General features: G+C 37.0%; 1 protein-coding gene across 2 annotated transcripts in view; it reads right to left on the bottom strand.

Annotated features, from left to right (window-relative positions):
• Positions 1 to 3,940: 3,940 nt before the first annotated feature.
• Positions 3,941 to 26,201, bottom strand: part of STAM2 (signal transducing adaptor molecule 2) — a 43,437-nt gene continuing 21,176 nt past the window's right edge. The window contains exons 8-14 of one of the 2 annotated variants that reach the window (XM_070422996.1): positions 19,691 to 19,785; positions 15,945 to 16,027; positions 15,715 to 15,802; positions 14,672 to 14,726; positions 12,185 to 12,338; positions 9,845 to 10,014; positions 3,941 to 7,745 (exon numbers count right to left, since the gene is read on the bottom strand). In XM_070422996.1, the coding sequence (XP_070279097.1) occupies positions 7,517 to 7,745; positions 9,845 to 10,014; positions 12,185 to 12,338; positions 14,672 to 14,726; positions 15,715 to 15,802; positions 15,945 to 16,027; positions 19,691 to 19,785 (874 nt within the window). In that variant the 3' untranslated portion in view covers positions 3,941 to 7,516. The remainder of the gene's footprint in view (positions 7,746 to 9,844; positions 10,015 to 12,184; positions 12,339 to 14,671; positions 14,727 to 15,714; positions 15,803 to 15,944; positions 16,028 to 19,690; positions 19,786 to 26,201) is intronic. The other variant, XM_070422997.1, reaches the window with a different exon arrangement.

Here is a 26,201-nt window from a genome sequence, read left to right as displayed (position 1 = left end):
AACTCTGATTTTTGAAGAAACCAGGCTATGTAGGCCCTGGGTCCCAAAGCTTCGACTCAAAACTACTCTCCTAGCTCAAAACAGCCTCAACCAGTTGTCACCGGGTGTTTTCCTCAGCAGTGCCTTGAGTTTTGCTTTTCTCTAGTCACAAAACACAGAATTCTGTAAGCTTCCTTAAGTTATTGCTTTCTCCACCCGACCCCTCCTCCTCACAGAATCTGAGAGAGCCCATCTGTTTACATCAAGCTCTGGTCTCACCTGCATGACGGGGCTAATTGTACTGCAAGGTACACATTACACAGATCCAGCCACCCTTATGCTCTTCTACGTGAGTATTCGCACATCTGAAGGCATTTTCTACCTGGGGGAGCCCTTTGGGACCCCATTCATCTCAGTGTTTTGTGGGAAAGGAAGCTGTCACCGGAGATAACTTGACAACCTTATCACACAAATTATTTCTAGGTAATTGTCCCTCTAGTGTAGTGAGGAAAAGCACATGCTTGCGCAAGAGACAAAGCCTGTTTTAGAATCCCAGCTTTGCCACTTACTAGCTTGTGAAGATTAATCTCTTTGTCTGCCTGTCTTCCTAACAAGTGTTACGAGAATTCAATGACAATGTATATGAAAATGGTTTTCAATCAAGGCAAAGTGCAATACCTACCATTACACAACTAGTGAGTGCATGGCGAAACCACAAATACAGCTCAGGCGTGGAAACTCAAGTTCTTAGCATCCCCAGCATATAACAATGTTATTGAATGCATTAACGAATGCTAATAAATCTTTTAATTTTTTCATGTTTCAAAATAGAAGAGACAGGAGCAGTTTGAAACTTTTATTCCCATCTCCAATTGTAGGGCCTCTGTCTCTCTTAAGGAGGTTTCTAAAAGAATGTCTCAGCCCTGACCGGTTTGGCTCAGTGGATAGAGCATCGGCCTGCGGACTCAAGGGTCCCGGGTTCGATTCCGGTCAAGGGCATGTACCTTGGTTGCGGGCACATCCCCAGTGGGGAGTGTGCAGGAGGCAGCTGATCGATGTTTCTAACTCTCTATCCCTCTCCCTTCCTCTCTGTAAAAAATCAATAAAATATATTTAAAAATACATAATAAAAGAAGGTCTCAGTTTTAACAATTAGGTCAGCTGTAAATATATTAATTCTAGCCTTTGACTGAAAACGATGGTATGCTTATACCAGAGAATCTTAACAAGAGCTTATTTGACCCTGGCAGAGTGACAGAGCAATTCGACTTTATATTTACCACACTGGCAACACAGTGGGCAGGACTATCTCTGTGACCGATACTGTATAAAGGAACCCTCCACATTCACTCCAATCTTCTCCCCTGCCTTCTCTCCATACATTTAGAGGCTGGAAAACAAAATATTCACTTTCCCAGACTCACTTGCCTCTTAAGTGAGTAGCCTTTTGACCCCGTTTTTGCCAATGATTCACAGGTGAAAATCCCAGGGGGGTTCCCAGGAAAGAAATATGGTAAGATTATTTTGGGCTGGCATTTTAAGTCCCGTTTTTCTTTTTAGACAATGCACTTTTCACAATACTTGTCTGAAGTTACTTGGAGGGGGAAAATATGTGACAGCTAAAAACTGTCTCTACATTGACACCTAACACATCCGTTCATGTGATATCTGTTCACCACTGGGAGCTCTAATCTAACAAGATAGCACTGACACCCCTTGAGGTGTGTGACACAGTGATCAGGTGAGGACAAGGCTGTCACCCCTTAGGACTGCCAACTATATAGCTATAGGGTTGATCTGTCATAGTTGTACAACTTAGGTCCTAGAACTACCCTTAGGGTGTGTTATAGCAGTGTCAAAGAGTGGCTGGTCAAAGAACAGTCTTAGTTGGGCAACTACTTCATGCAAAACAATGAAGCTGGACTCCTGCCTCACACCATCTACACGATTTAACTCAAAATGGGTCACAGACCTAACTATAAGAGCTAAAACCATAAACATCTTAGAAGAAAATAGGAGAAAATTTTCATGACCCTGGATTTGGCAATGGACTCTTAGATATGATACCAAAAGCATAAGCAACAAAAGAAAAAATAAACTGGATTTCATCAAAATTAAAAACTTCCGTGAATCAAAGAACATCATCAAGAAAGAGAAAAGACAACCTACAGAATGAGAGAAAATATCTGCAAATCGTTTATCTAGTAAGGGTCTAGTATCCAGAATATATAAATAACTATTACAACCCAACAACAAAAAGACAACCCAATTAAAAAATAGGCAAAAGACTTAGACATTTCTCCAAACAAGTTATACAAATGGCCAACAAGCATGTGAAAAGATGCTCAACATCATTAGCCATTAGGGAAATGCAAACTAAAACCACAATGAAGTACTTCAACATCTGCTAGAATGGCTATAATTTTTAAAAACAGGAAATAAACCTTGGTGAGGATGTAGGGACATTGGAACATTCATCATTGCTAGTGGGAATGTAAAATTGTTCAGCTGTGTTAAGTTTGGCAGTTCCTCAAAAAATTAAACATAGAATTACCATGTATCTCAAAGAACTGGAAATTGGTACTCAAATACAGGTACACACACATTCATAGCAGCACTATTCACAATAGCCAAAAGGTGGAAACAGCCCAAGGACCACCAACACATGAACAACATAGACCACAGTGTATGTATGTGAATCTCATATACGGTGGTCTATGTGGAAATGAACCTCACAAACATTATGCTAAGCGAAAAAAGACACAAAGTTCTAATTTTGGAACTAGAGGTGGGGTTTGTACAACATTGTGAATGTTCTAAATGCCACTGAATCACATTCACTTTAAAATGGCCAATTATATTATACCTTGGCCAGTGTGGCTCAGTTGGTTGGAGCATTGTCCTGTGCACCAAAAGGTTACAGGTTTGATTTCTGGTCAGGGCACATAACTAGGTTGCGGGTTCAATATCTAGTGGGCACATGTACAGGAGGCAACTGATCGATCTTTCTCTCACATGGCTGTTTCTCTCCCCTTTCCTCTCTCTTTAAAATCAGTAAAACATATCCTCAGATGAGGATAAATGAATAAATGAAAGAACAAATAAATAGGCTAATTATATGTATCATCTCAATTCTTAAAAAATGATAGCTGCACATATGTAATATCTTAATCAATAAAAAAAAATGATAGCTGGCTCCTTTGACCAAAGTGTAATCAGTAAAGGTCACTGATTCGCTATAAAGGTACTGGGAAGCCTTTATTTTACTCTTTAGGATATTAAATGGTGTAAAATAAGAACAAAACCAAACTCTATTCTTCGGTATTATTTGTGGGGAATATTCATCCAGTTTTGTTTCTTCTGTTCCTCTGTTTGTCTTTGAACATTTTCCTTCCAACACCCACTACTCAAGATGGGCAGAAGAGTGGACAGTAAATGTATAAATTATTTGTTAACACCTCTGGCATAAAGAAATCAATTATTGAAATACAGATGTGGTATTTAAAAAATCAGTAAAATGGGATTGCGGAATTAACTGGGAGTTTGGTTTCATTTATCCAGGCCATTTCACTCTAGTTTAGAAAACATAAAAACTGCTACTGGACTAGACATTTGTCTCAGAAGTCTTGTGACAATTTTAGCCAATCTTATAAGTTTGGAGTGCTTGGCACTCAATTTCGCTGCATACTTTTATCTATGTTTATTAGTTTCCTAGGGATGCCCTAACAAAGTACTTCAAACTGTGGCTTAAACAACATAAATTTCTTCCCTCTCAGTTCTAAAGGCTAGAAATTAGAAATGAAGGTGTCAGCAGGACCAAGTTCCCTCTAGGCCAGTGATGGCGAACCTTTTGAACTCGGCGTGTCAGCATTTCGAAAAACCCTAACTTAACTCTGGTGCCGTGTCACATATAGAAACTTTTTGATATTTGCAACCATAGTAAAACAAAGAGTTATATTTTTGATATTTATTTTATATTTTTAAATGCCATTTAACAAAGAAAAATCAACCAAAAAAATGAGTTCGCGTGTCAGAGGTTCGCCATCACTGCTCTAGGCTCTGGGGAAGGCTCCTTGCTTCCTCCAACTTCTAGTGGCTGCAGGCAGTCCTTGATTTGTGGCAGCGAAACTCCAATTTCTGCCTTCATCTTCACATGCCTTGCTCGCTGTGTCTCTGTGTCTTCTCTTCTTATAAGGACATCAGTCATTGGATTTAGGATCTACCTAAATCCAGGATGTTACCCCAAAACCTTTAACTAATTATATACTACAAAGACTTTTTCCAAATAAGGTCACATTCTGACATTCTGGGTTAACATGAATTTTGGGGGGGACACTATTCATCCCATTACACTATGTCAGCAACATAATTTCTCTTTTTTGACACAGTAAGGCTTTTTTAAAAGTCTAATTCAAATTTAGCTTGGTAATATTAGAATTAATTCTTCTGGCGAAACTTTAAAAAATAAATTTTTAATCTTCAAAATAAAATAAATTTTTAAAAATCAAACCCTTAGAACTGGTCCTCCCCTTTATTGACTAAAACTGATGGAAGCAAATGAGGAAAATGTCTTTTGATAGAAACAAAGTATGACAAATAGATCGGTGCTCTATTCTTTATAATTTGTTACTAACAAAAATAACTTCAATAAATTCTCTCCTGGAAGTCAGGAGACTTGACACATACAATTTTTACTATGAAAAACTTTTTAAAATGTCCCCAAGTCATAATTTTTTTAACATTTAAAATTAATTTGCTAACAATCTGGAAGGTGAAATTTTATAACCAAACATCTTCAAAATGTACAGTGAAATCTATGTGGTCAAAAATCAACTACTTGAAATTGCATATGATGGCAATGTATCTTTCAATGATCATAATTGATAATTATAACCATTTCATGTTCAGGTAATTTTATAAATAAATCATCAAATTAAAAGACAATGTTGGTAGACTACATTTTCCACACTATAAGAACATATCCAGCCCTAGCCAGTTTGGCTCTGTAGATAGAATGTCAGCCCATGGACTGAAGGGCCGCAGGTTCGATTCCAGTCAAGGGCACGTATCTTGGTTGAAGGCTCGATCCTCCACCCAGGTTGGGCATGTGCAGGAGGCAACCAATCAATGTTTCTCTGTCTCTCCCTCTCCCTTCCACTCTCTCTAAAAATCAATGCAAAGAATATCCTCGGGTGAGGATTAGCAACAAAAACCATATCCCGCTTCATATATTTTAACACCCAGGGGAAAGTTTTCTAGATTAATGAAAATGGCAATTTCAGGAATTCTTTCTGATGTGCCAAGACTTCATGTGAAATAGCAGAAGTTATTTTTATTATCAAAACAGTAAGTATGAATCCAATGTAGAAATCTGATGTTAGACAGTTCCTTTGGCAGAAAACATTTAATTATAAACAGGTTTTAAAATAAATACAATCCCTAAGATCATAGAAAAGAAAAATAACAACCTGTATTTCTCAACACTAAAAAGATCTCAGTACACCAATTTAATAACATTTTCATACTATCAACAACCTGCAACACAAACTTCATTACAATATGGCAAAAATAAAATTATTTTAAGAGGGAGAAGAAACTTCTGAATGTATAAAATTTCACAGATAAGTGCCAATATACACTATTTATATACATGTTGCATGTTACATTATTTCAAAACTACTTAATTGGCTGATCTCGATTTAGTGGGTGTGCAATATTTATACTAGTTTAACTTCTGAAGAATTAAGCTTTTACAATTCCAATGACAATTATACATAAAATATTTACACAAATATTAAAATAGCTGTTTATTAAATATTGTTTGGAAGAAAAAAAGATTTTCCATATATATATGCAAACATTAACTGTTATCAAGAGCAGCTTTGTAAATGTTTTTTGTGTTTTGCATTCTTTAAAGGATAGATTTGTTTCCAAAAGGTAAGGTGCCATTTTAGAATTTTTTATAAGTATATAATTTAATTCACATGGAAGGAAAAGAAACACTGGATGAAAAACAGAACAAACTGCTTGTTTTTCCCTTTAAATGTAAACCAAGTAGTATATAGACCATGTTGTTCTAGGATACTGTTTCCTTGAAAAAGGAATATACTTAGAATCAAATTTCTTTAAACAGTAAATGATAAAAATTTGTAGAGCACTATTTCATATGGATTCTTAGTAGAATGATTAAGGGCTTTCTTTAAAAAGTAATATAGAAATCTTGCTTTCATACAATTAACTTTTTAAAACTAAACTTATGTTTATCGATTTTCCCCGTCTAAGTATTATATATCTGAAGGCATATGTATTTGCATTTTCTATTTTGTGTTATCTAAAAAATTGGTAGATGATGCAGTAGTGTGGGAATTTTTAGAAAAGAAAACAATCCCTATTGAGTCACTAACCAACTCCTACAGTGGAATCTGTTAGTACTATAAGCTCATTTAAAATGTAGATTTCAGAAAAACTGTCTTGATAGCTTCCCTATCAATCCACTGCCTGCTGTTATTCCATAGGCTCAGAAAGAAATGGCCCAATTTTTCGACAGCCTGGCACAGCAATGGTACTTGAATCACCTGTGAAGCAGCATGTATCAATAAAAACACACTTATCCACGGTTGGCATCCATCACATCCAACTATTAGGAATGTCTCATGGCTCAAATTCACATGTTATGGTAAAAAGGAAATGCAGCATCTCTTCACACCCACTGCATGAAGGAAACACAGGGACCACATCTTCATCCCAGAATGGCCAGTCATTTGAAAAGGTCGGTACAGTGGCAATTCTAAGCTCCAGGGACCCTTGCAGGAAAAGAAATGTTCTCCAGGGAATGGAAATGTTTTCTGGGGCACTCCTTAGCCCACTACTGGCATGACTGGGGGACTAGCTAAATGCTTTATCACACATCTGCATTTACATGGTCTTCACTTTTAATAACAGAAAACACTTGGTTCCTTCCAAATTTCTCTTGCTACTGTAGACAATGATATGCTAATTATTACTCAACATAACACTGAGAGCAAAACTGACAGTACTGCAAATACAACTGCAATTTAAGGTGCCAAAAGGAAATATGTTGGCAAGATAAATGCTTGCACAATAAGATATTTGCCTTTAACAATAATGGTGTGTGGGAAACTGAAAAAAAATATGCAGACAAAATATATTTAAAGGTTTCGGTGCTCTCCCAATTAACATGACATTTTAGGGATAAAGGATGGTTTCTTTATAAAACGTAAACATACCATGCTGTTTAATGTCATAAGGCTACTTACTGGGTATCCAGATTTGTGTACTGAAATTTGAAATTAAGACAAAACTAATTGGAAGCTGCCTCTGTTTAAAAGTTTGACTTCAAACAAACTGGACTGATAAAAACCCTTTTATGGCCTAGTAGAGTAAGAGTTTTTGTGCTTTATTTATTCATGGTCCATCCCCCCCAAAAAATTTTTTTCCTCTTAATATTTTCAGATTAGAGTTATAATGGTCGAATAATACACATAGAAAGGCTTTCAAGAAAACGCCTGGCTTGTTTCTAAAGGAGAGGCTGCTGGTGGTAATTTGTTTGCTGCTGGGCCATGGTGTGCGCTGGAACTGCCATGGGGAAGCCTGCCAGCTGTGGCAGACTGGCCGCAGTGTTCTGGTAAGATGACAGGTCCACAGACATCCCCATCTGCTGCGTGTAAGCAGCTGTGCCAGCAGCTGATGGAAGGGCAGAGTTCTGGTTCATATAAGTAGGATTGGAAACAGGGTCTTGTCCAGGGCTACAAACAAGATTTTAAAAAGAAAACCATGTTTACTTTGCATAGTCTAGGTTATGGTCAGAAATCAATCATCCTGAGAAAATAAAAATGCCTGTTCTATCTTTTCAAGTTTATTACCTCTGCTATTCCAATTGTGATTTACTCACTTTATCTATCTAACACTGTTAACCCTTTGTACGCCATAAGACACAAGTGGCAGGCCTTCCCCACATGCCATGCGCATCTATAACCGCAAATCTCACATATCAACTCTGGTCGCCCAATTTTAAAATCAGACTTGTTAGTGACATCTCTGGGTTTGTAAAGAAAATTATGGTAACTTAAATTTGTAAATATTCCAGCGCATATGGAAGAAATTCCAATATCAACATATAGGGCTGCAACTCAGACGTGCAAGAGAAACACTGCGACACTTGAGAGGTTTTTTTTTGTTCATTGAGATTTGTTTGTGTTATCATGAATTTCACGCCTAAATGGTAAACATGGTGTGCGTTCTTCATTATTTTTTTACAGATTTTGTCTTTGGAGCATCAACAAAATTTAGTGTTTTGAGGCTTTTCATGTCGACAGTTTATTTTTATTTTGCGCTCGCTTTTGTTGATATTTCCGTAGAATTGAAAATTGTCATTATTTTATTATTGAATTTATTGTTGCAATATATTGCGCAAATAAAATTCAACCCCCATAAATGGCATCATATGAAATGATCGAACCATGCACCTCACAAGAAGAAGATGACATCCTTCATTCAACTCCAGAGTCAGATGATTTAATTAAATTCAAAATATCATGATGTGTGGGGATGGTTTCCATTTTGGACACGTGGCAGTTAACTGGTTAATGTAATTTTTGTATTTGGTAAGAAGAAAGTACTCAAAAAGTAAAAAATATAAGATAACAAGGTCCATTTAATCTGAAATAATTTAAAAATCTTTTGGGGAGCTACAGACTGTTTCTGACAGCAGAATCCTTGGCAGCTTCAATGAGAACAAACACACCCCCCCCCCCCCCCCCTCCCAGCTCAAGTACACCTTTAGCCCATGTTCTTTCTCCCTTCCTCATCTCTCCATTCAGCATGGAGGAGCCCACCTGTTTTCCTCACATATTCTTTCCTCTTTCCTTTGGTAGAGCACTTTCAAAGCTGCCCAATTGTCAGCCTAATCTAAATCCCTACATAAAATTAATGAAGGCAGAGAGAATGGTGTACTCTACATAGGAACCTGCATCTACCTGCAAGATAGTTCTGACCTATAGTTTACTTATTAACACTATTAAAAGAAAACTAAATTGAAAAACCACACTAAATTACAGGACTTCTGTTTGTTCCTGTAACTACATACATTTATCTTAGAAGATATATAATTTTAAATTACACCAAATACACTGCTCACAGTATAGGAGGATTAATGTTTACACTACCTGTTTCTTCTCTATAATTCTTAGTGTTACCCAAGATAACAAAATTCTGCATTTTAATCGAACACCAATACAAACAAGTTTATTTAATTTCCAGATAGCTAAAATGTATACTTATGGAATTTAAGAGTAGGGAAAGACCTCAGAGATCATCTACACATGATTATATGGAGTGCACATTCAGTGTGGCTAAGCAAAGTTAATAGAAAGCAAGATTTAAATACAATTTTCAGAATAGAAGTGCTATCATAAAAAATTAGACCACAAACTCCCCAACTCAAACACACTTCTTTAAGAGTCAAAATAACAGTTTTCTGATTTTAGGCATGCATACCGATAAATATGTCTGGGACAACTTTGCTAGTCTGATTACAGCACCATGCTAAAGTATATATATATATGCTAAAGTATATCATGGGCTTGGTCCCTGTGGACAGTTAGCTTTATTTTGTTCCAGGACCCAGACTATAAGCCATGGGCAACCACCTTAGTGTGGGTAACAAAGCTAAGAGCAGCATCATTCTGACTTCATGAAATTATGAATGGGCAGTTCTATAACTTTATCTCAACAGTAAAAGATAGCACTATTATTACAAAGAGAAGGGTCTACTTATTCTCCTTCTGAAAGTCTGTGAAAATGTAATGCACCCAATTATACAATTAACACAGCTCCCAAAACTTACCTCATATACGGAGCCTGCGCAGGCTGCGTTGTCACTGAGGAATTCACATTTGGAGGCAGAGATCTCAGTGGACCAATCTGATCTGGTCCTAGGCTGTAGCTTTGGGCAGCAGTAACTTGGTGAATGCTTTGACCCATATAATTTCCACCATGTGATTGAATTGGGTATGTCTATTAACAAAGAGAAAAATTGACTCACTGAACTCCCAAACATCTATCTAACAATATATTTAAAGACCTAAATGAAATAAAATGTTCTTGGTTTTACCAATCCATTCACCCCAGTATAGAAAGTGGAGTGCCAATCTATGGGAATTTATCATTTTCTTGGTTGTTCTTTTATTATGCAGGGGGTTGAAAGGAAAGGAGGTGGTGTGTTTTTAAGTAGCAAATTGGAATCCATCCAGGTTGCCTATTACTCCATAACGTGTCTTGCTGTAGTGCCACAGAAAACTAAATACTCCCATGAAGGACAACCACCAGAAAGATGACCTTCTTCACCTGCATCCCAGGATGACTTAATTCAGCTCCTTCCTAAGAATGACACTTAGGAGAATATGTTGAAGAATGAGACTATGTTAAAGAATAACGGCATTAGGGCAGGGTCCTCCCTGGCAATATGTCCTTACTTCCTGCCTCTAAGACAGGACAAAAGTAAAGAGTAATTTTGTGGATAAAGGAGATGTATATTTAGGAAATAGCAAAACAGTCTAAGTCCCTTTGGTTATTTATATGTAACCTACTTAATTTTCAGAGTAACATCTTAAGGACAGGATCTAACATCTGTCTATTAATTGCAGAATTCAAAACAATGTACATGTTTAATAAATATAATATAGCAACTATCATCACTCCAGTTTTAAACTAGTTTTAAGCAAAAATTATTGAAATGAAAATTTAGAATGCTAGAAATGCCAAATCAATACATTAAGTGCAATCCTTCACTTCCTCGGCAGACTTTGAACAACTCACTGACAATAGACTGAGGCTGTGAACGGACCTCTTCTGCAGTTAGGGTTTCTCACCAGTATTAATGGTGTGTCAAACCAGGTTTTCCTAGTACGGACACTTTTCTTCAAGATAGAATAGGAACTTTGACTATTTCAAATGCTGTTATGAATGAATAGTGTAGACAGAAGTAAAGAATCAAAGTGATAGAAATCTAACTTTTTAAATAATTGAGTTGTGTGTAGCAAAGTACAGGTTGTAAATCGTATGCAACTAAATACAAAAACCTGACATAAGAATGACAACGCTTTCCAGACATACAAAGAAGCAAAAATAATATAATATAATTCTTTTAATATAAATGGTAGACATTTCTATTTTGTTCCATTTTCACAGCAGCAGCAAATAGCTCTGAAAAGAGAAGCAATATTGAATATATTCCAGATGTCTTCTGCACCCAGAAATCCTTTCTACTTTCATTGTAATGACTCTTCCATCATTTTCAAAAGTTAAGGGCATAGCATATTCGATAAAGGCATCTTGTTTGATGTGACAGTTACCATAGTAACTATTCTTTTTCTACTTAACAATTATGTCATCTCAAGTCATCTAGGTTACGCAACCACATTCTCTTCTCTTTTTGGCCTCTTCTTCACACCATCCTTTACATACCAGTTTTCATCAAAGCTCATTCTGAATTCAATTGCTAACTGGCTGAAATTTGAAAAAGGCTTCAGAATACTGGAAACTGATAAATAAGTATTCAATTCAGCTGGGAAGCATACGTAAGGTGTAAAGTCCTGCGAAAAGATGCTGTTCATGTATAGCTTACTGAACCTGCATCAATAAGCCGGCATCATATCCTCATGATACATGAAATTTTACCAATTTAAGTCATGCATCTAAGAAAACATAAAACATGATCTGAGAACAAAAGTAGTTCATTAACTAAACCATTTAATAATCACACAAGTCAAAGAAATCTTGACAGAAATGTTAAATCTTGCTTGTTGAGCAATAGGAACAGCATCAGTACCTCATGTGGAAGACTTCTGATGTTACACAGTGTCCTAAAATCTAAGGATCTATACTCTATACTTACAAAAAGGACTTATATATACTTTAAAGATTTATGCTTTATATTTACAAAGCATAAAAAGAACCAAAGTCCTCTCATATATTTAGTAGTCTCTTTATTTTGTTAAAAATGTATTTGTGAAATATCAGTATCTAATTTGGCCTGGTGAGCACTAATTATTTAGCCAATACTTTTTGACTATCAAAAATGAGTTTTATAATTTTATTCATGAACCATAAAAATTTAATACCATGCTTTAAAACTTTTTTAAACTATTTTTTTAATTTTAAAAATATTCTAAAAAAACATGCTCACCTGCATTGGAACCCCAGCTGATGAAGGTGTGTAATGTGCTGGAGGATGGAGCTTTGAATAAACTGAATACACTGGTGCTTCATTCACCAATTTGTTATAGAGTTCCAGAGCTTCTAAGACTTTTACATTCAACTCAGACAATTCTGAATGCTTCCTGATATAGAAGAAAAGCACTTTAATACCCTTCATAGTTTTTAAGCATATATTTAGCAACACAAATTATTTTTTAATGTAGCACATTTTTTTAAAATATATTTTTACTGATTTCAGAGAGGAAGGAAGAGGGAGAGAAACATCAATGATGAGTGATTCACTGATCAGCTGCCCCCTACGCACCGCCCACTGGGGATCAAGCCCCCAGTCCAGGCATGTACCCTGACCAGGAATCAAACAGTGACCTCCTGGTTCATAGGCTGATGTTCCAACACTGAGCCATGCCAGTTAGGCAAATTTAGCACATTTTCTATTCATATTTTAAATAGTTCTTTATATACAGGGTGGGGCAAAAGTAGGTTTATAGTTATGAGTATGCAAAACACAGAACTTATTCTTATATTAATTATTTTCCATACGAGAAACTGCAAGCCTACTTTTGCCCCACCTTGTGCAATGAAAGAATATTCAAAACAGGAAAATAGGAGGAGGAATTATTTAATTCTTATAATAACTAGCTAATGTGACTTCATAAAACTAGTCCTTTCCACACCTCATAAAATGCAATCAAATCATAATTTTGGTGCTAGGAGAATTTTGTTCCATGTGTTATAGATTTCTGTTGGAAACTCAATTACAAAGAAAAAAAAATTCTCAATTTCGGGAAGAGTCCAGGCCTTAATTAAAAATCTTAGTAGAAGAAAGAACTCAGGCAAGGCCCAGAGTCTGCTATGAAATACAATATGACTGAAATAAAAACACAGTCACAAACAAAATCATGCATATTTCCATTGGCTTATATTCATGAAAGGATCAACTGAAAATTTTTTTAATAATTATCCCTGAAAATGAAGTTATATAAACTAGTCTCTACTGCTCTTATTTGTTGATTTCTTTTGAGAAAGTAAGTGAAACGAGATACCTTATTATGTAAAAACAAATCCAACTAAGAGAATATATTTTCAATTTGCCCAAGGAACTCCAGAGAAAATCCTTCTGACTTGGTACCCGTCTGTCTGTTCCGCTGGGAGGAATAAAGAATTCCCTTTGCAACTGACAAGTTCATAAAAGTTACATGGTCACTTTATCAGGCATCCATCAAGCCTGTTTATTAAAAGTAGCTCTTTTTCATATATACACAAGAGGCCGAAGAGACAAGAGGCAGAGGCCGGCAAACAGACAGACACAGGGCTCTCAAATAAATGATCTGGCCTGAGACCTATCAAGACTTGTCACCTTTCCTCTTTAAGAATGTTATACCTGAAACAAACAAAATATGCTGTTTCCTCTCTTGCATGTGTGACTGTATGAGGTAGGTCAAACTTTCAGACCTATCAGTTGTAAACCACACAGGAAGCTTCAGACATTAGTGTCCATGCTAACAGAAGTATGGCTAAGAATTAACCACAGGCTCCTTTTCCAGTTTGATCATTCATTGACCATTAACATCCCTGCACCGAAACCAAAGTAGCAAATGTTTAAATAGATAGTTAATGCTTTCCTCAAAATAAGAACAATAAAATGTGATGAGACTACCACTATCATTCCATTAAGTGCAACAGGGATGTATTTTTCATTTCTGTAGAAAATACAAAGAATATATTACAAAAGCCCGACGGAACAAAGACTATAATCTCCAGTGACTAGGAAAACTTGCTGCTACTACCCTTCTCTGGTGAAGACAGTAAGTAAAGTAGCCCCTGTTCTTGTGCGGCTTTATACAGCAGTTCAATAAACAGAATCTAAAAAGGGATGACTATGAAACACTAACGCCTTATTATCCTTATCTTCCCTTCACTATTACTTCTCCCTCAGATAGAAAGCTCTGAGGAACAGAAGGGGCTAAAAAATAAATAAAAAGATCAATACCCTGATAGCCTATCTTTCTGTGCTGCTGCTATTTCTAAGGAAGAGTAAGAGTAGCTGGGATAATGAACCTAAAAACACAGCAGAAATACAAGGAAGCAAAATAAGAGAAGGTATGTTCATTGGATTTAGCTTCACAAATAAAAGGGAAATTTCACTTGAAAGTTTTACAAATACTAATTCTCATCACATAACAAGACAATGCTTGGCTAAGATCCCTGTTCTCATTTTGCACTCTATACAAATTTATTCTTCATTATTTATTATCCAGCAATTCCAGCCCAAGTAAGAAAATGAAGACTGGCACCATAAGAACAAGAGTCCATGCTTCTACAGATACTCTGTTGTCATGAAAAAAAATTTTTTTTACCAAAATAATAAGTAGCACTTTGCTACTAGTTGGTAAGAGTTTGAGAAACTGAGAAGTAATTTCAATAGATTGACCAGATTGACCACAAAGAATCTCACCTATCAATCTCTTCAAGTTTTTCATCTATCATTGGACCCATCTGTTGGCAGATACCTGTAAATATAAACATATTTTAAAATCTTTAAACTTAAACCAGTTTAAGTAAATTTAAACAATGTTTAACAACAAAGCACCACTATGCAACACCATGCATAATACAAAGAAAATGCTAGAGGAAGGACTATATAAGACCTAATTTTAATACTATTCAGCACCAATATTAATATGTGACCAAAGGCAAAGTAAAAAAAAAACAGAAATTCCACTGTGTTCTCTAAAAGTACTAAGTTTTACAGGCTGTGAAATTTGGAGTTATCTCAAAATCTTAAAAATACCTAGGAAACTATCATTAGCTAAGTAAAATAAACTTGAGTCAGTGTATAAAATATGTAATTATGAAGAGATGACATATGAACATTTTTCATTTATTTAAGCCATTTCAAAATTAAACATGTGTATTTCCAAATGAAACACTGATATAATGACTACAATATTCCATAGTCATAACTAGACTTTCTTTTATTGAAAGATTTAAGATTTATCCATTGGTAAAGATTTTTCCCTCAAAGAATTTTTTTTAAAGGCATGAAAACATTTGCTTTGTTTCAATTCCTTGAGGACTATAAAGACATCAGTATGCATCAAATGACTACATTACAAAGTTAACACAGATCATGTATAATTTTGACCTTTAAAATTATACAAGAGAATAAAGACAGGAATAAGAATTTTTAATATTTTGACTCAATTAAGTTATTAATAGGCTGTTATTTCTTATTCTGTCCTTTTTTAGACTGCCAATCTCTTCGGGCAATTTCATTAGTGGGATTACAGAAACACAAAGACTTTCTTCTGGAAGAGGATATGCAGGTTTATAACAACAATCTCCAAGTAATATGTTTACTGTGTAACTATACTATTCTGTTTCCCGCCACAGATTTCTAATCTCTACAAGCAAACACATGGTAGAAGAAATTTAAGATGTTATAAACCACTAAAACATTAGAGGACAGTAAAGTAATCCCTCATATTCACTAAGTACCTTCTAAGTCCAAGAGGTCCTGGGAGTCTGGTTTGGAATCAGCTGGATCTATACTCTGGAGTACCTGCAGGGCTCTATCCATCTTATCCTAAAAAATAATAGGATACTTTAAAAACTCACTAGAGTTTTCATTTCAATGAACATAGAAATTACTCTTTCCAAGCATTTTCAAGGACAGTGTATTTTAAAAGTCGTGATAATTTAACTATTAAACAAAAGAAGGGCTCTACCTCATCTATATAAACAGGCTCAGGCTCTGATATCTTAATTTCTTCTTCTTCTTCATCAATTACATTCAATTTGTCCACAGCTGCTATGAAAACAAAGTAAACTTTAAGTTCCTCAACATTTACTATGGTCTTTTAGTCATTCGTTTCTAAGCAGTCTGTAATTATCAATAAGAAAAAAAGGAAATCCTTTAAATAGTACAGTCATTGCATTTCATACATTATTACATATGTTCAATTATTGATGCCACAAATATTTAGCTCTTACTATGTGCCAGGCATTGTTCTAGTCATTGGAAATACACCAATGAGTAAAACAGACAAGAATACCTGCCCTGATGGCACTTCATTCTAGTGGACCAAGCAAGCAATATTAATGGGAACGATCATAACAGGCATTTTCTGGAAAATGGGTATTACCACTAGAGTGAATAAATATAGAAGAGTAGGGTATTCATTTCTGGAAGGCTGATCAAAAACTGAATCATTTTTTCCCATTAGAAATAATGTAAAATGAATTAATCCATTCCAGACCTCTAAATGATTTCCTGTTTTAACCTTTCTTATATATAGTACATGTCTAATGTACTGTCTAATCTATAAACACTTTAAAAAGTGAAATGTACAGTAAAGAAGAAAATTTAATATTAATAAGCAGCAACAAAAGCAAAAAAAGTCGAACATATTCACAGCACAATTTTCTGAGATATTAACAACATGAGTTTTAGCAGTAAACTGACTCATACTTGCTCATTCTCTTCTTTGTTGCCTGTGAGACACCTGACTAATCATACAGGTATCATGAGCATGAAAGGGTTGTCAGGTTGAGAAGCAAATTGTTTGAGATGGGAGACATTCAAGAATTGAGGTTTGACTATATTATCTAGTTAGCTAATTCCAGTTAAATCTATGCGCTCTTTCTACACTCTTTCCTTGCTATAAAAAAAGTATTTCCTATATGAACAAAAATAGACTTGATCGCAACTTAACTTTAATAATTAAAGCAACACAAAACAAAACGAAAAAAACCTCTCATATAGAGAAGGTTGAAAAAGAATTTATACATATACCCTCAAACTATTTAAATGTTAATTGAGTGTTGTTATCATATACTATCTATACATATAAAAGCCCAGCAACCATTATGGCAGAACGACCACAATGACCAGTCACTATGATGAGCACTGAACACGAGGGGGCAGACACTCAATGCAGGAGCTGCCCCCTGGTGGTCAGTGTGCTCCCACAGCGGCAGGGCCACTCAGCCAGAAGCCGGCTCACAGCTGGCAGTGGCAGTGGTGGGAGCCTCTCCCGCCTCCCTCCACGCCTCCCTCCACGGCAGCTCTAAGGAGCAGCAAGCCAAGCAATAGGGAGCGAGCAGGCAGGCAGTAAGGAGCGAGCAGACAGGCAGTTAGGAGCGAGCAGGCAGGCGGTTAGAAGCGAGGGGTCCCAGATTATGAGAGCTGGACATTCCCCGGGGTCCCGGATTACAAGAGGCCACAGGCCGGGCTGAGAGGCACCCTCCACCCCCGCCCCCGGTGTATAAATTTCATGCATCAGGCCTCCAGTATTTTAATAAGCAAACTTTGGTTAAAAGAAAATTACAATAAAACTCTGTATAATCAAAGGATCTTTAAGTCCCCTCAATTAGCCACTTCTTTAAAATATTTGCCTAACTTTCAAATATGTCCTAAGAAGCAGAGTTTAGCATAACATAAAAATATAATGAAAACCCAGAGTATTTTTTACTTTTAAAACTGCATCTCAATCTCTTCAGCCTATGCCAAGGAGAAATTGCTCTATTGCATCCCGTGAGCATGATTCTATCAGGTTATTAAAAATGATACCTCCAATTTTCTTTTTTTTTTAAATATATTTTATTGAATTTTTTACAGAGAAGAAGGGAGAGGGATAGAGAGCCAGAAACATCGATGAGAGAGATCGATCAGCTGCCTCCTGCACGCCCTCCAGTGGGGATGTGCCCGCAACCAAGGTACATGCCCTTGATCGGAATCGAACCTGGGACCCTTGAGTCCGCAGGCCGACGCTCTATCCACTGAGCCAAACCGGTTCGGCGATACCTCCAATTTTCATATCTATTTACAGTCAGACCAGAGGAATGTAAAGTATAAATAGTGGTAAAGTATTTGGTATTCAAATTAATATTCATCTCCCTCAACTTTATTTTAATTAAATGCAATACTCCACCATACAAAAAGGATGTTATACAGCAGCAATTTTCAACCAGTGTGCCACAAGAATTTTAATAGTTTGTGTGCCACAAGATGCAAAAAGTTGAAAATCGCTGTTATATACAATGCACAGAGCTTTCAATTTAAGTGCTCTAGAATTGGTAAGGATTGGCACCAACATGTCCTATAATGAATCAGTATGAGGACAGACTGGCTGACTTTAGAATCCCAGCTATATCACCTACTACATAAGCCCTCAGCCTCAGTTTCCTTATCTGTAAAATGGGTTAACAAAATTACCCATCTCACAGACTTGTGAGGATTAAATAGTGTAAGCAGAGGACTGAGCAAAATGCCTGATACATGACTGCTCAAACAGCCCTGAGCTCTTTTATTTCTGATCACCACCATCATTATTTGCCGGGAGCCAGTCCATCCTTGCTGCTTGACACAGTCGCTGCAGGAAAGAAACATCTGCACAGCATATGTTTCAAGGGACCTGGCATATATAGCATACTGTTCTTAATATGTTTGCTCCCTTTAGCGCCATGTGTTTTAACCAAGGTCACCTCTCCGAGAAAGGTTGTTTCCCCAGGTGGGGATCTTTCCCTGAGGTTAGGGAGGGGATACAACCCCTTAATTAAGTGCCAGGCGGGTAGTTAAGCTACATAATCTTTACTCCCTGGAATGGAGATAAGAAACGCCCTAACCTTTGTAATAGAAATTGACAGGATTAAAATCGGCTGGTATAAATATGGATGTAACAAGACAATAAACATCAGATCCTCATCAGTTCCTAACCAGAGCTCCGACCAGAACTTTGGCTGGAAATCCTCGCTATAGGTCCTGACTAGGCTGCTGATCAACTGAAGGCTGTCTTCGTGTCATTCCTTCTTCGCCGACTCCGTCCACACCTTTGGGGACCCCTGGACCCGCTGGGGTTGGACCCCAGCAACTAGTATTATTATTATTAGCTGTTCCTTACACTCAGCTCCCCTCACCTCCCTGCCTACATCACAAATGGAAGCTTTCTCTGCAAGGTTGACAGCAGCTGAGGGAAACCTACCATCTTGATAACAATATTATTGTCTGGAGTATCCTAGGATCAAATCAAGGTGTGGAAAAGCCTCTCCTAACCCCTACAACCACAGTTGGCACTTGTCAACCAGCCCCTAGCACCACTGCCCCTCCTTCAATACTGTGGTTCAATGATGAATAAAACCAGTATCCTTTGTATTGAACCGACATAAACTGCCTCTTAAATCATAAATAGGTTGATTTAAATATTTAATTGGTCACAAATTATCTTAGGCATCATATGTCACTACATATGTTAACTCTCAAAAGATTTAAAACACCATGATAAAGAAATAAGTCTTGGAATTGACATGGATAAATTAACCCCTTAAAAATGGTAAGAACTAGGTTAAATTGTATTGCCTATAAATGTTTTAAAACAAGAATTAAATGCCAATTTACTTTATATTCAAAATTGAAGCATAAAATTCAAATGAAAAAAACTTGAATCAATTTAACCTTCCCTAAGATTTAACTTACCTGCCTCCGACTCCATGTTTAAATTAGTTGTTACAAAATTAGATGGGAAGAGTCCTATTCCTCTATGATTTTCTCCTTTCCACCAGTTGGCATCACTAAAAATATAGTGCAAAAATGTCATTTGTTCCTATACATTTCAATGCATTTGTGTCAAGATGAATTATGATAAAAATTAAATTTAGCCTACTTTGAAAAATACCAGTTCACATCCAATTATATTTAAAAGTAGGTCTTAAATTTAATAAAAGATATAGAAAAGCACAAATAAAACAAATCCATATTCTCATACTTACATTTAGAATTAGCAATTGTTCACATACAATTCCAGGCTTTTAAAATAATAAAAAGATTACAGATAACACTGAAGTCCCCTTTATCAACAACCCACATCTATCCTATCACACCACCACCATAAAGCTGCTATGTAGCCTTCTTGTCAGTATTTTTTATTCATTTACAAATATCTTTAAGCCAACTCTATATAATTATAGATCTTTTCAATTATATTTTAATACTTTCAGATTTTTTTCAGATGTTTATCCTTTTTAAAGTTCTATCATATGAATATGGCATATTTGATTTATCCATTCCCTTACAGATGGACATTTAGGAATTCCAATATTACACCATTACAAAGATTGAGGCAATGATCACTCTAGATTTGGGGACACACCTGCAACACTTCTCTCTAGGCTTATGCACAAACATGGACTTGATGGGCCATCCTATATAATAAAACCCTAATATGCAAACTGACCGAAGTGCGGAACAACCGGTGGCTATGACGCACACTGACCACTGGGGGCAGATGCTCAACACAGGACGCTTCTGTATTGAGTGTCTGCCCCCCACACCGAGAGGTAGGCAACCAGTGACGGCAATCGGGGGGGTGGGGCCGGCCAATGGGCGGCGCCAGTACGCCAGCCAAGGCGGGTGCCAGCGGGGGGCCCCTAATTGCCCCATCCGCCAGTCGCCCCACAGATTGGCCCTGATCACCAGCCAGGCCTAGGGACCTTACCCTATATATTGGGAACAGTCTCTTAGATTTAAAAATTCAAACCTGGGATATTCTTGAAAGATGGCGGCGTAGGTAAACACCGGAGACCGCTGCCGCAAACAACCATTTCAAAAATACAACTAAAAGACGGAACGGACATCACCCAGAACCACAGGAAGGCTGGCTGAAGAGAGACTCTACAACTAGAAGGAAAGAGAACAGCAAACTGAGGCTCAGAGGAGGCGCAGTGTGGAAAATACAAAGGTACCGAGGTGCGCGCGAAAGCAGGCTGGTGGCTGAGGGCACGGTTGTCGTTTTCGGTCAGGAGTGAGTCTCAGACTCTGGGCTCCAGATCCGGGCGAGTCTCTAGGGACCCAGACTCAAACGGGAGAAGCGGGATTATCCGGCATCAGTTGGAACCTGAGGGCAGCTTTCTCTCCGAGGTTTGCAGCGGCTGCCAGGGTTCTGAGAAGCAGAGCCTCTGGGAACGGGACTGAGAGCGGCCATAACTGCTCCCTTCGCCCGCCCTGTTGAGCCCGCCCCGCCCAAACCCTGCGCACAGCCATTTGCCGATCGCCTCAGGCAAAGGCTGGATTAGCGCCTCCCCAGAAGACAGACGTTTTCCACACAGCTGATTCCTACAGCCAGTCGGCCTGGTGGTCAAATCCCTCTAGTGTTAACTACAACAATTAAGGCTTGGCTAGAACAAGGCTGCGCACAAAGACCACAAGGGGGTGCACCAAGAAAGCATAAAAGATGCGGAGACAAAAAAACATGACAGAAATGGAGGATATGGAGCTAAGAATCACAATTTTGAGGGCTTGCTATAAACTTGAGCAGAGCCTCACGAAAACTAATGAGACCCTCGATGCTACGATAAAGAAATTAGAAAGTAAGCATACACGGACTGAAATAAAGAATATTTTACCAAATAGCAGACCAGAGGAGCACAAGAATCAAACCAAAGATTCGACAAAAAACACCCAACTGGAAAAGCAAAATGAAAAAAGAATCCGAAAGTGTGAAGATAGTGTAAGGAGCCTCTGGGACAGCTTCAAGCGCACTAATATCAGAATAATAGGGGTGCCAGAAGATGAAAGACAGCAAGATATTGAAAACCTATTTGAAGAAATAATGGCAGAAAACTTCCCCCACCTGGTGAAAGAAATGGACTTACAGGTCCAAGAAGCGAAGAGAACCCCAAACAAAAGGAATCCAAAGAGGACCACACCAAGACACATCGTCATTAAAATGCCAAGAGCAAAAGACAAAGAGAGAATCTTAAAAACAGCAAGAGAAAGAGACTCAATTACCTACAAGGGAATACCCATACGACTGTCAGCTGATTTCTCAACAGAAACTTTGCAGGCCAGAAGGGAATGGCAAGAAATATTCAAAGTACTGAATACCAAGAACCTACAACCAAGATTACTTTATCCAGCAAAGCTATCATTCAGAATTGAAGGTCAGATAAAGAGCTTCACAGATAAGGAAAAGCTAAAGGACTTCATCACCACTAAACCAGTATTATACGAAATGCTGAAAGGTTTCCTTTAAGAAGAGGAAGAAGAAAAAGGTAAAGATACAAATTGTGAACAACAAACATGCATCTATCAACAAGTGAATCTAAGAATCAAGTGAATAAATAATCTGATGTACAGAATGAACTGGTGATTACAATGAATCAGGGACATAGAAGGGGAATGGACTGACTATTCTTCGGGGGGCGGGGGGGTGTAAGGGGAATGGGAGATGCGGGAAGAGAATGGACAAAAATCGTGCACCTATGGATGAGGACAGTGGGTGGGGAGTGACGGCGGAGGGTGGGGCGGGAACTGGGAGAAGGGGAGTTATGGGAAAAAAAGAGGAACAAATGTAATCAGAACAATAAAGATTTAATTTAAAAAAAAAAAAAATTCAAACCTGGCAAGGCTACTCTAACACTAAAAAACAGGATGATGCAGCGATGATCTGCATGGACTCTGGCTTGCACATTCTGTGGTCAGCCCTTATAACTGTATGACAAAGCTAATTACTTAACTTCTCTCTGCTTCAGTTTTTCCACCCATTAGATGGGGAAAATGGTACTACTGCCTCAGAAGGATCATGTTATGTACTACTTTTTATAATCAGGGCAAAAAGATGTAGCTGCCCATACAATAGCAAGATGCCTTTCACCTGTATGAAAAGTATGGTCACTGGTGCATGCAGCATCCCGGATTGTAAAAGGGATGTCCGACTGCTGGTTTAGGCCCGATCCCCTAAACCAGCAGTGGGACATCCCCCAAGGGCACAGGCCAGCCCGAGGGACGACCCTCTCCCATACATGAATTTCGTGCACTGGGCCTCTAGTAGATATGATATAAGCATTTCCCATTTTATTAGATAGTGCCAAATGTTTCCTAAAGGGGTTATGGCAATTCACACTATTTCCCGAAGTAGCATGTGAGAAAGTCATTTCCCCTCGTGCACATTAACTATCCAAGCAACACGTTATCATTCAGGAGAGAAATCACATCTGCTGTGCTCATCTGCACTTCCCCAGTATCCATGTGTGCTTGCTGGCCTTTCAGAGTATACAAACTGCTCATTCAGGTCTCCTGTGCATTTTTGCCCCCACTGGGTTTTTGCATTTTTTCATGGGTCTGTAGTTCTTTCTGTATTCTGGATAGCTATTGTTTGTCTGAACTTCATTATGAAAATACCTTCTCTCAAACTGTCATTTGTCTATTAACAAATGTGTATGGTTTCTTTTATTCCACTGTGTTTTTTGTTCCATGTTATCAAATTTAACAATCTTTTTATGGATTACACTTTTATTTGAAAGAAATCTTCATCCTTAAATTCCTAAATCTCTTCTATATACTTGTACTTAATAGTTTTAGTTTTCTTTTTTATCCCTCTCTTTAATTCATCTGGAATGAAATTTTATGTACTGTGTGAAGCTGAATAAAATTTTATTTGTACCATATAAAGAACCATTCACACCAGCAAAACTTACTGAAAAATATCTTTTTTACTGATTTATGATATCCTATCTTTCAAACAGCAAGCTGCTATCTGTTCATGAACCTATTTCTGGATTCTATTCTGTTGCAATAGTCTATATTTATTTACTACACCTTATTAATATGCTTTGTTACCTGGCAGGGAAAGGAACCTCTCATCCATTCACATGTCTATATTAATATTTAAATGTTTCAAGTTCTCTATAAAAAGTTGTTGGGATTTTAATTGGAAGTGCACTGAATTTATGCATCCATATGGGAAAAATGAAATCTACAATATTAAGGTTTCTTTACCATGAACCCAGTAAATGTTGTATGAATTTATATTTCTTTAAAAGAATTTTATATAACTTTGTCCATAAAGGCCTTATATATCTTTGTTAGGTTTATTTATTCCAAGATCATTATAATTTTTGTTACTGTTGAGAGTGGCATCTTTTTCTATTATACTTTCTATATAGTTGTGACTATAGAAAAGCATACCATTGATTTTATATGTTGAGCTTGTAGCCAACAACCTTGATGAACTCTTATCAGTTTTAATAGTTTGTCCACCAATTCTCTTGGACATCCTATATGGACAATCATAAAATCTGAAAATAATGATAAGTTTATCTATTCCTTTTCAAAAATTTTACTTATTGAGCAGGCATTCTTAAAGATGAAACTTAAGGATAAATTAACTTCTATGATTCTGCAACTTTATTTCATTTAAAAAGTATAACAAAGAGAATTTACTAAGTCATAATTCACATGCTGGCACCAAGATGGAACTCCTAATTTACAGGTCAAGGCCGAGGAAGGGTTAAAGGGTTCCCAGAGGATATAAATCTGATATGGGTTTTGACATTTCAGTACGCACTCACCAGAAGGAAAAGGAAATGAGGGCTGAGGAAATAAAAATGCCCTTCTCCATTCTGGTTAAGCAAGAAAATTAAAGACCAAAGAAATAAAATACACTGAGGTAAACAAAGTCATTTTGTCTCATTTTGGGGCTCAAAATAAACCTAAACCTAGTCTCTCTTTTAAGATACTGACTTCCTAACTAAAACAATTTACTTGCTATAGCTTATTAATATGCCTTGATACCTGGCAGGGAAAAGACCCTCTCATACCTTTTATGACAATGGCTGAAGATAAATGAAGCCTTTTATGGATATGATAATCATGTGAGAAAAGTGCTATTTCTGCAACAAACATACAAATAGTAAACCTGGAAACTTAGTAATCATGTGGGGGTCTTTTCTTAAAATTACCTATTTTACTTTTTAATTTGGGAACAATCTTTCTAAACTTTGGACTCCCTTGCAAACCTTCCTTGCAAGTAAAGTTCCTTTTCTTTTCTAAATGCGCTTGCTTCCTTTGACAGGGCTTTCCAGGCAGAGAGAACCAAATGTACAATGCCACAGAAGTCTAATCACAACATGGCATTTTTGGAACTGCAAGAATTCCACTTATTTGAAGTGGTATATACAGAACAAACAAGGAGTGGTGAGATAAAGCTAAAAATGGAAAAAGTAAAAAGCTTTTTGGTACACTGTTAATAAGAAATTGTGCCTTTTCTATCAGTTCTATGTTTCCTCAATTGAAGTCCAAGAATGCTGTATTTTCAAGGGACTTTTTCAAGTTCTATATGTGAAATTCTTTATTTTATGCTTTCATTTCCACAGCAATATAAATATAATGAATACAGTCATATTCTGAATCATCTAGAATCTAGATGACCTGATTTTAACCTAAGACTGCTACTTAACTTCAGTTTGCCTTTAAAATCTTGCAGTGATAACCAATCACCCAGAATGACAACATTTAGCCTATACATGCTGATAAGTATGTCTATGGCAATTTTAAGACTGGAATATTCTGTCTTCAAAACAAAGGCAATCAACTTACACATTCCATCACATTCATGTTGAATTCTCTTAGCAGTTACAAAGAAAAAAAAAAGTTCTTTTTTGTAGTGTTAAGTCTCAACTGAAAATCGGTTTTGTAAGAGTCTAAATAATTTAATGAATTTGTGCTTTAATTAGACATCAGTAAAAATAACATGTGCAGCACAATAACATAACCCTTTACTCAGTGCAAGCTTGTAGACTATAATAGGTATATAATGCCACACAAACACCAAAGAATGTCAAGAGACAGAATATTTATGAAGGACTCACACAGTTACAAAAGAAAAACTCAGAGATTCGGTTATCACAGCACAGGGTAATACAGACACTCTGGAGATAGCGATGAAGTACCTGTGCTTTACGTACCTTGTGAGCCAGCAATTTATTTTAGAAAAATTTTTATTACATAAAAGTAATGCTCAAAATTTGAATCTCAGAGTAAAAACTACTCCTTTTTAGATTTGTATTTATTTATTTTATGTCTTTAATTTTATAATTATACAAGAGGCCTGGTGCACGACTTCATGCACCAGTGGGGTCCCTCGGCCTGGCCTGTGGGATCGGGCCGAAACTGGTTCTCTGACATCCCCTGAGAGGTCCCAGATTGTGAG

This window comes from Myotis yumanensis, unplaced genomic scaffold (genome assembly GCF_028538775.1).
Source record: "Myotis yumanensis isolate MYYU_CA2020_CCGP unplaced genomic scaffold, mMyoYum1.0.hap1 SCAF_8, whole genome shotgun sequence".
Taxonomy (NCBI): domain Eukaryota; kingdom Metazoa; phylum Chordata; class Mammalia; order Chiroptera; family Vespertilionidae; genus Myotis; species Myotis yumanensis.
The sequence above is the reverse complement of the archived record's forward strand: the minus strand, read 5'-3'. Positions and strand labels throughout refer to the sequence as shown.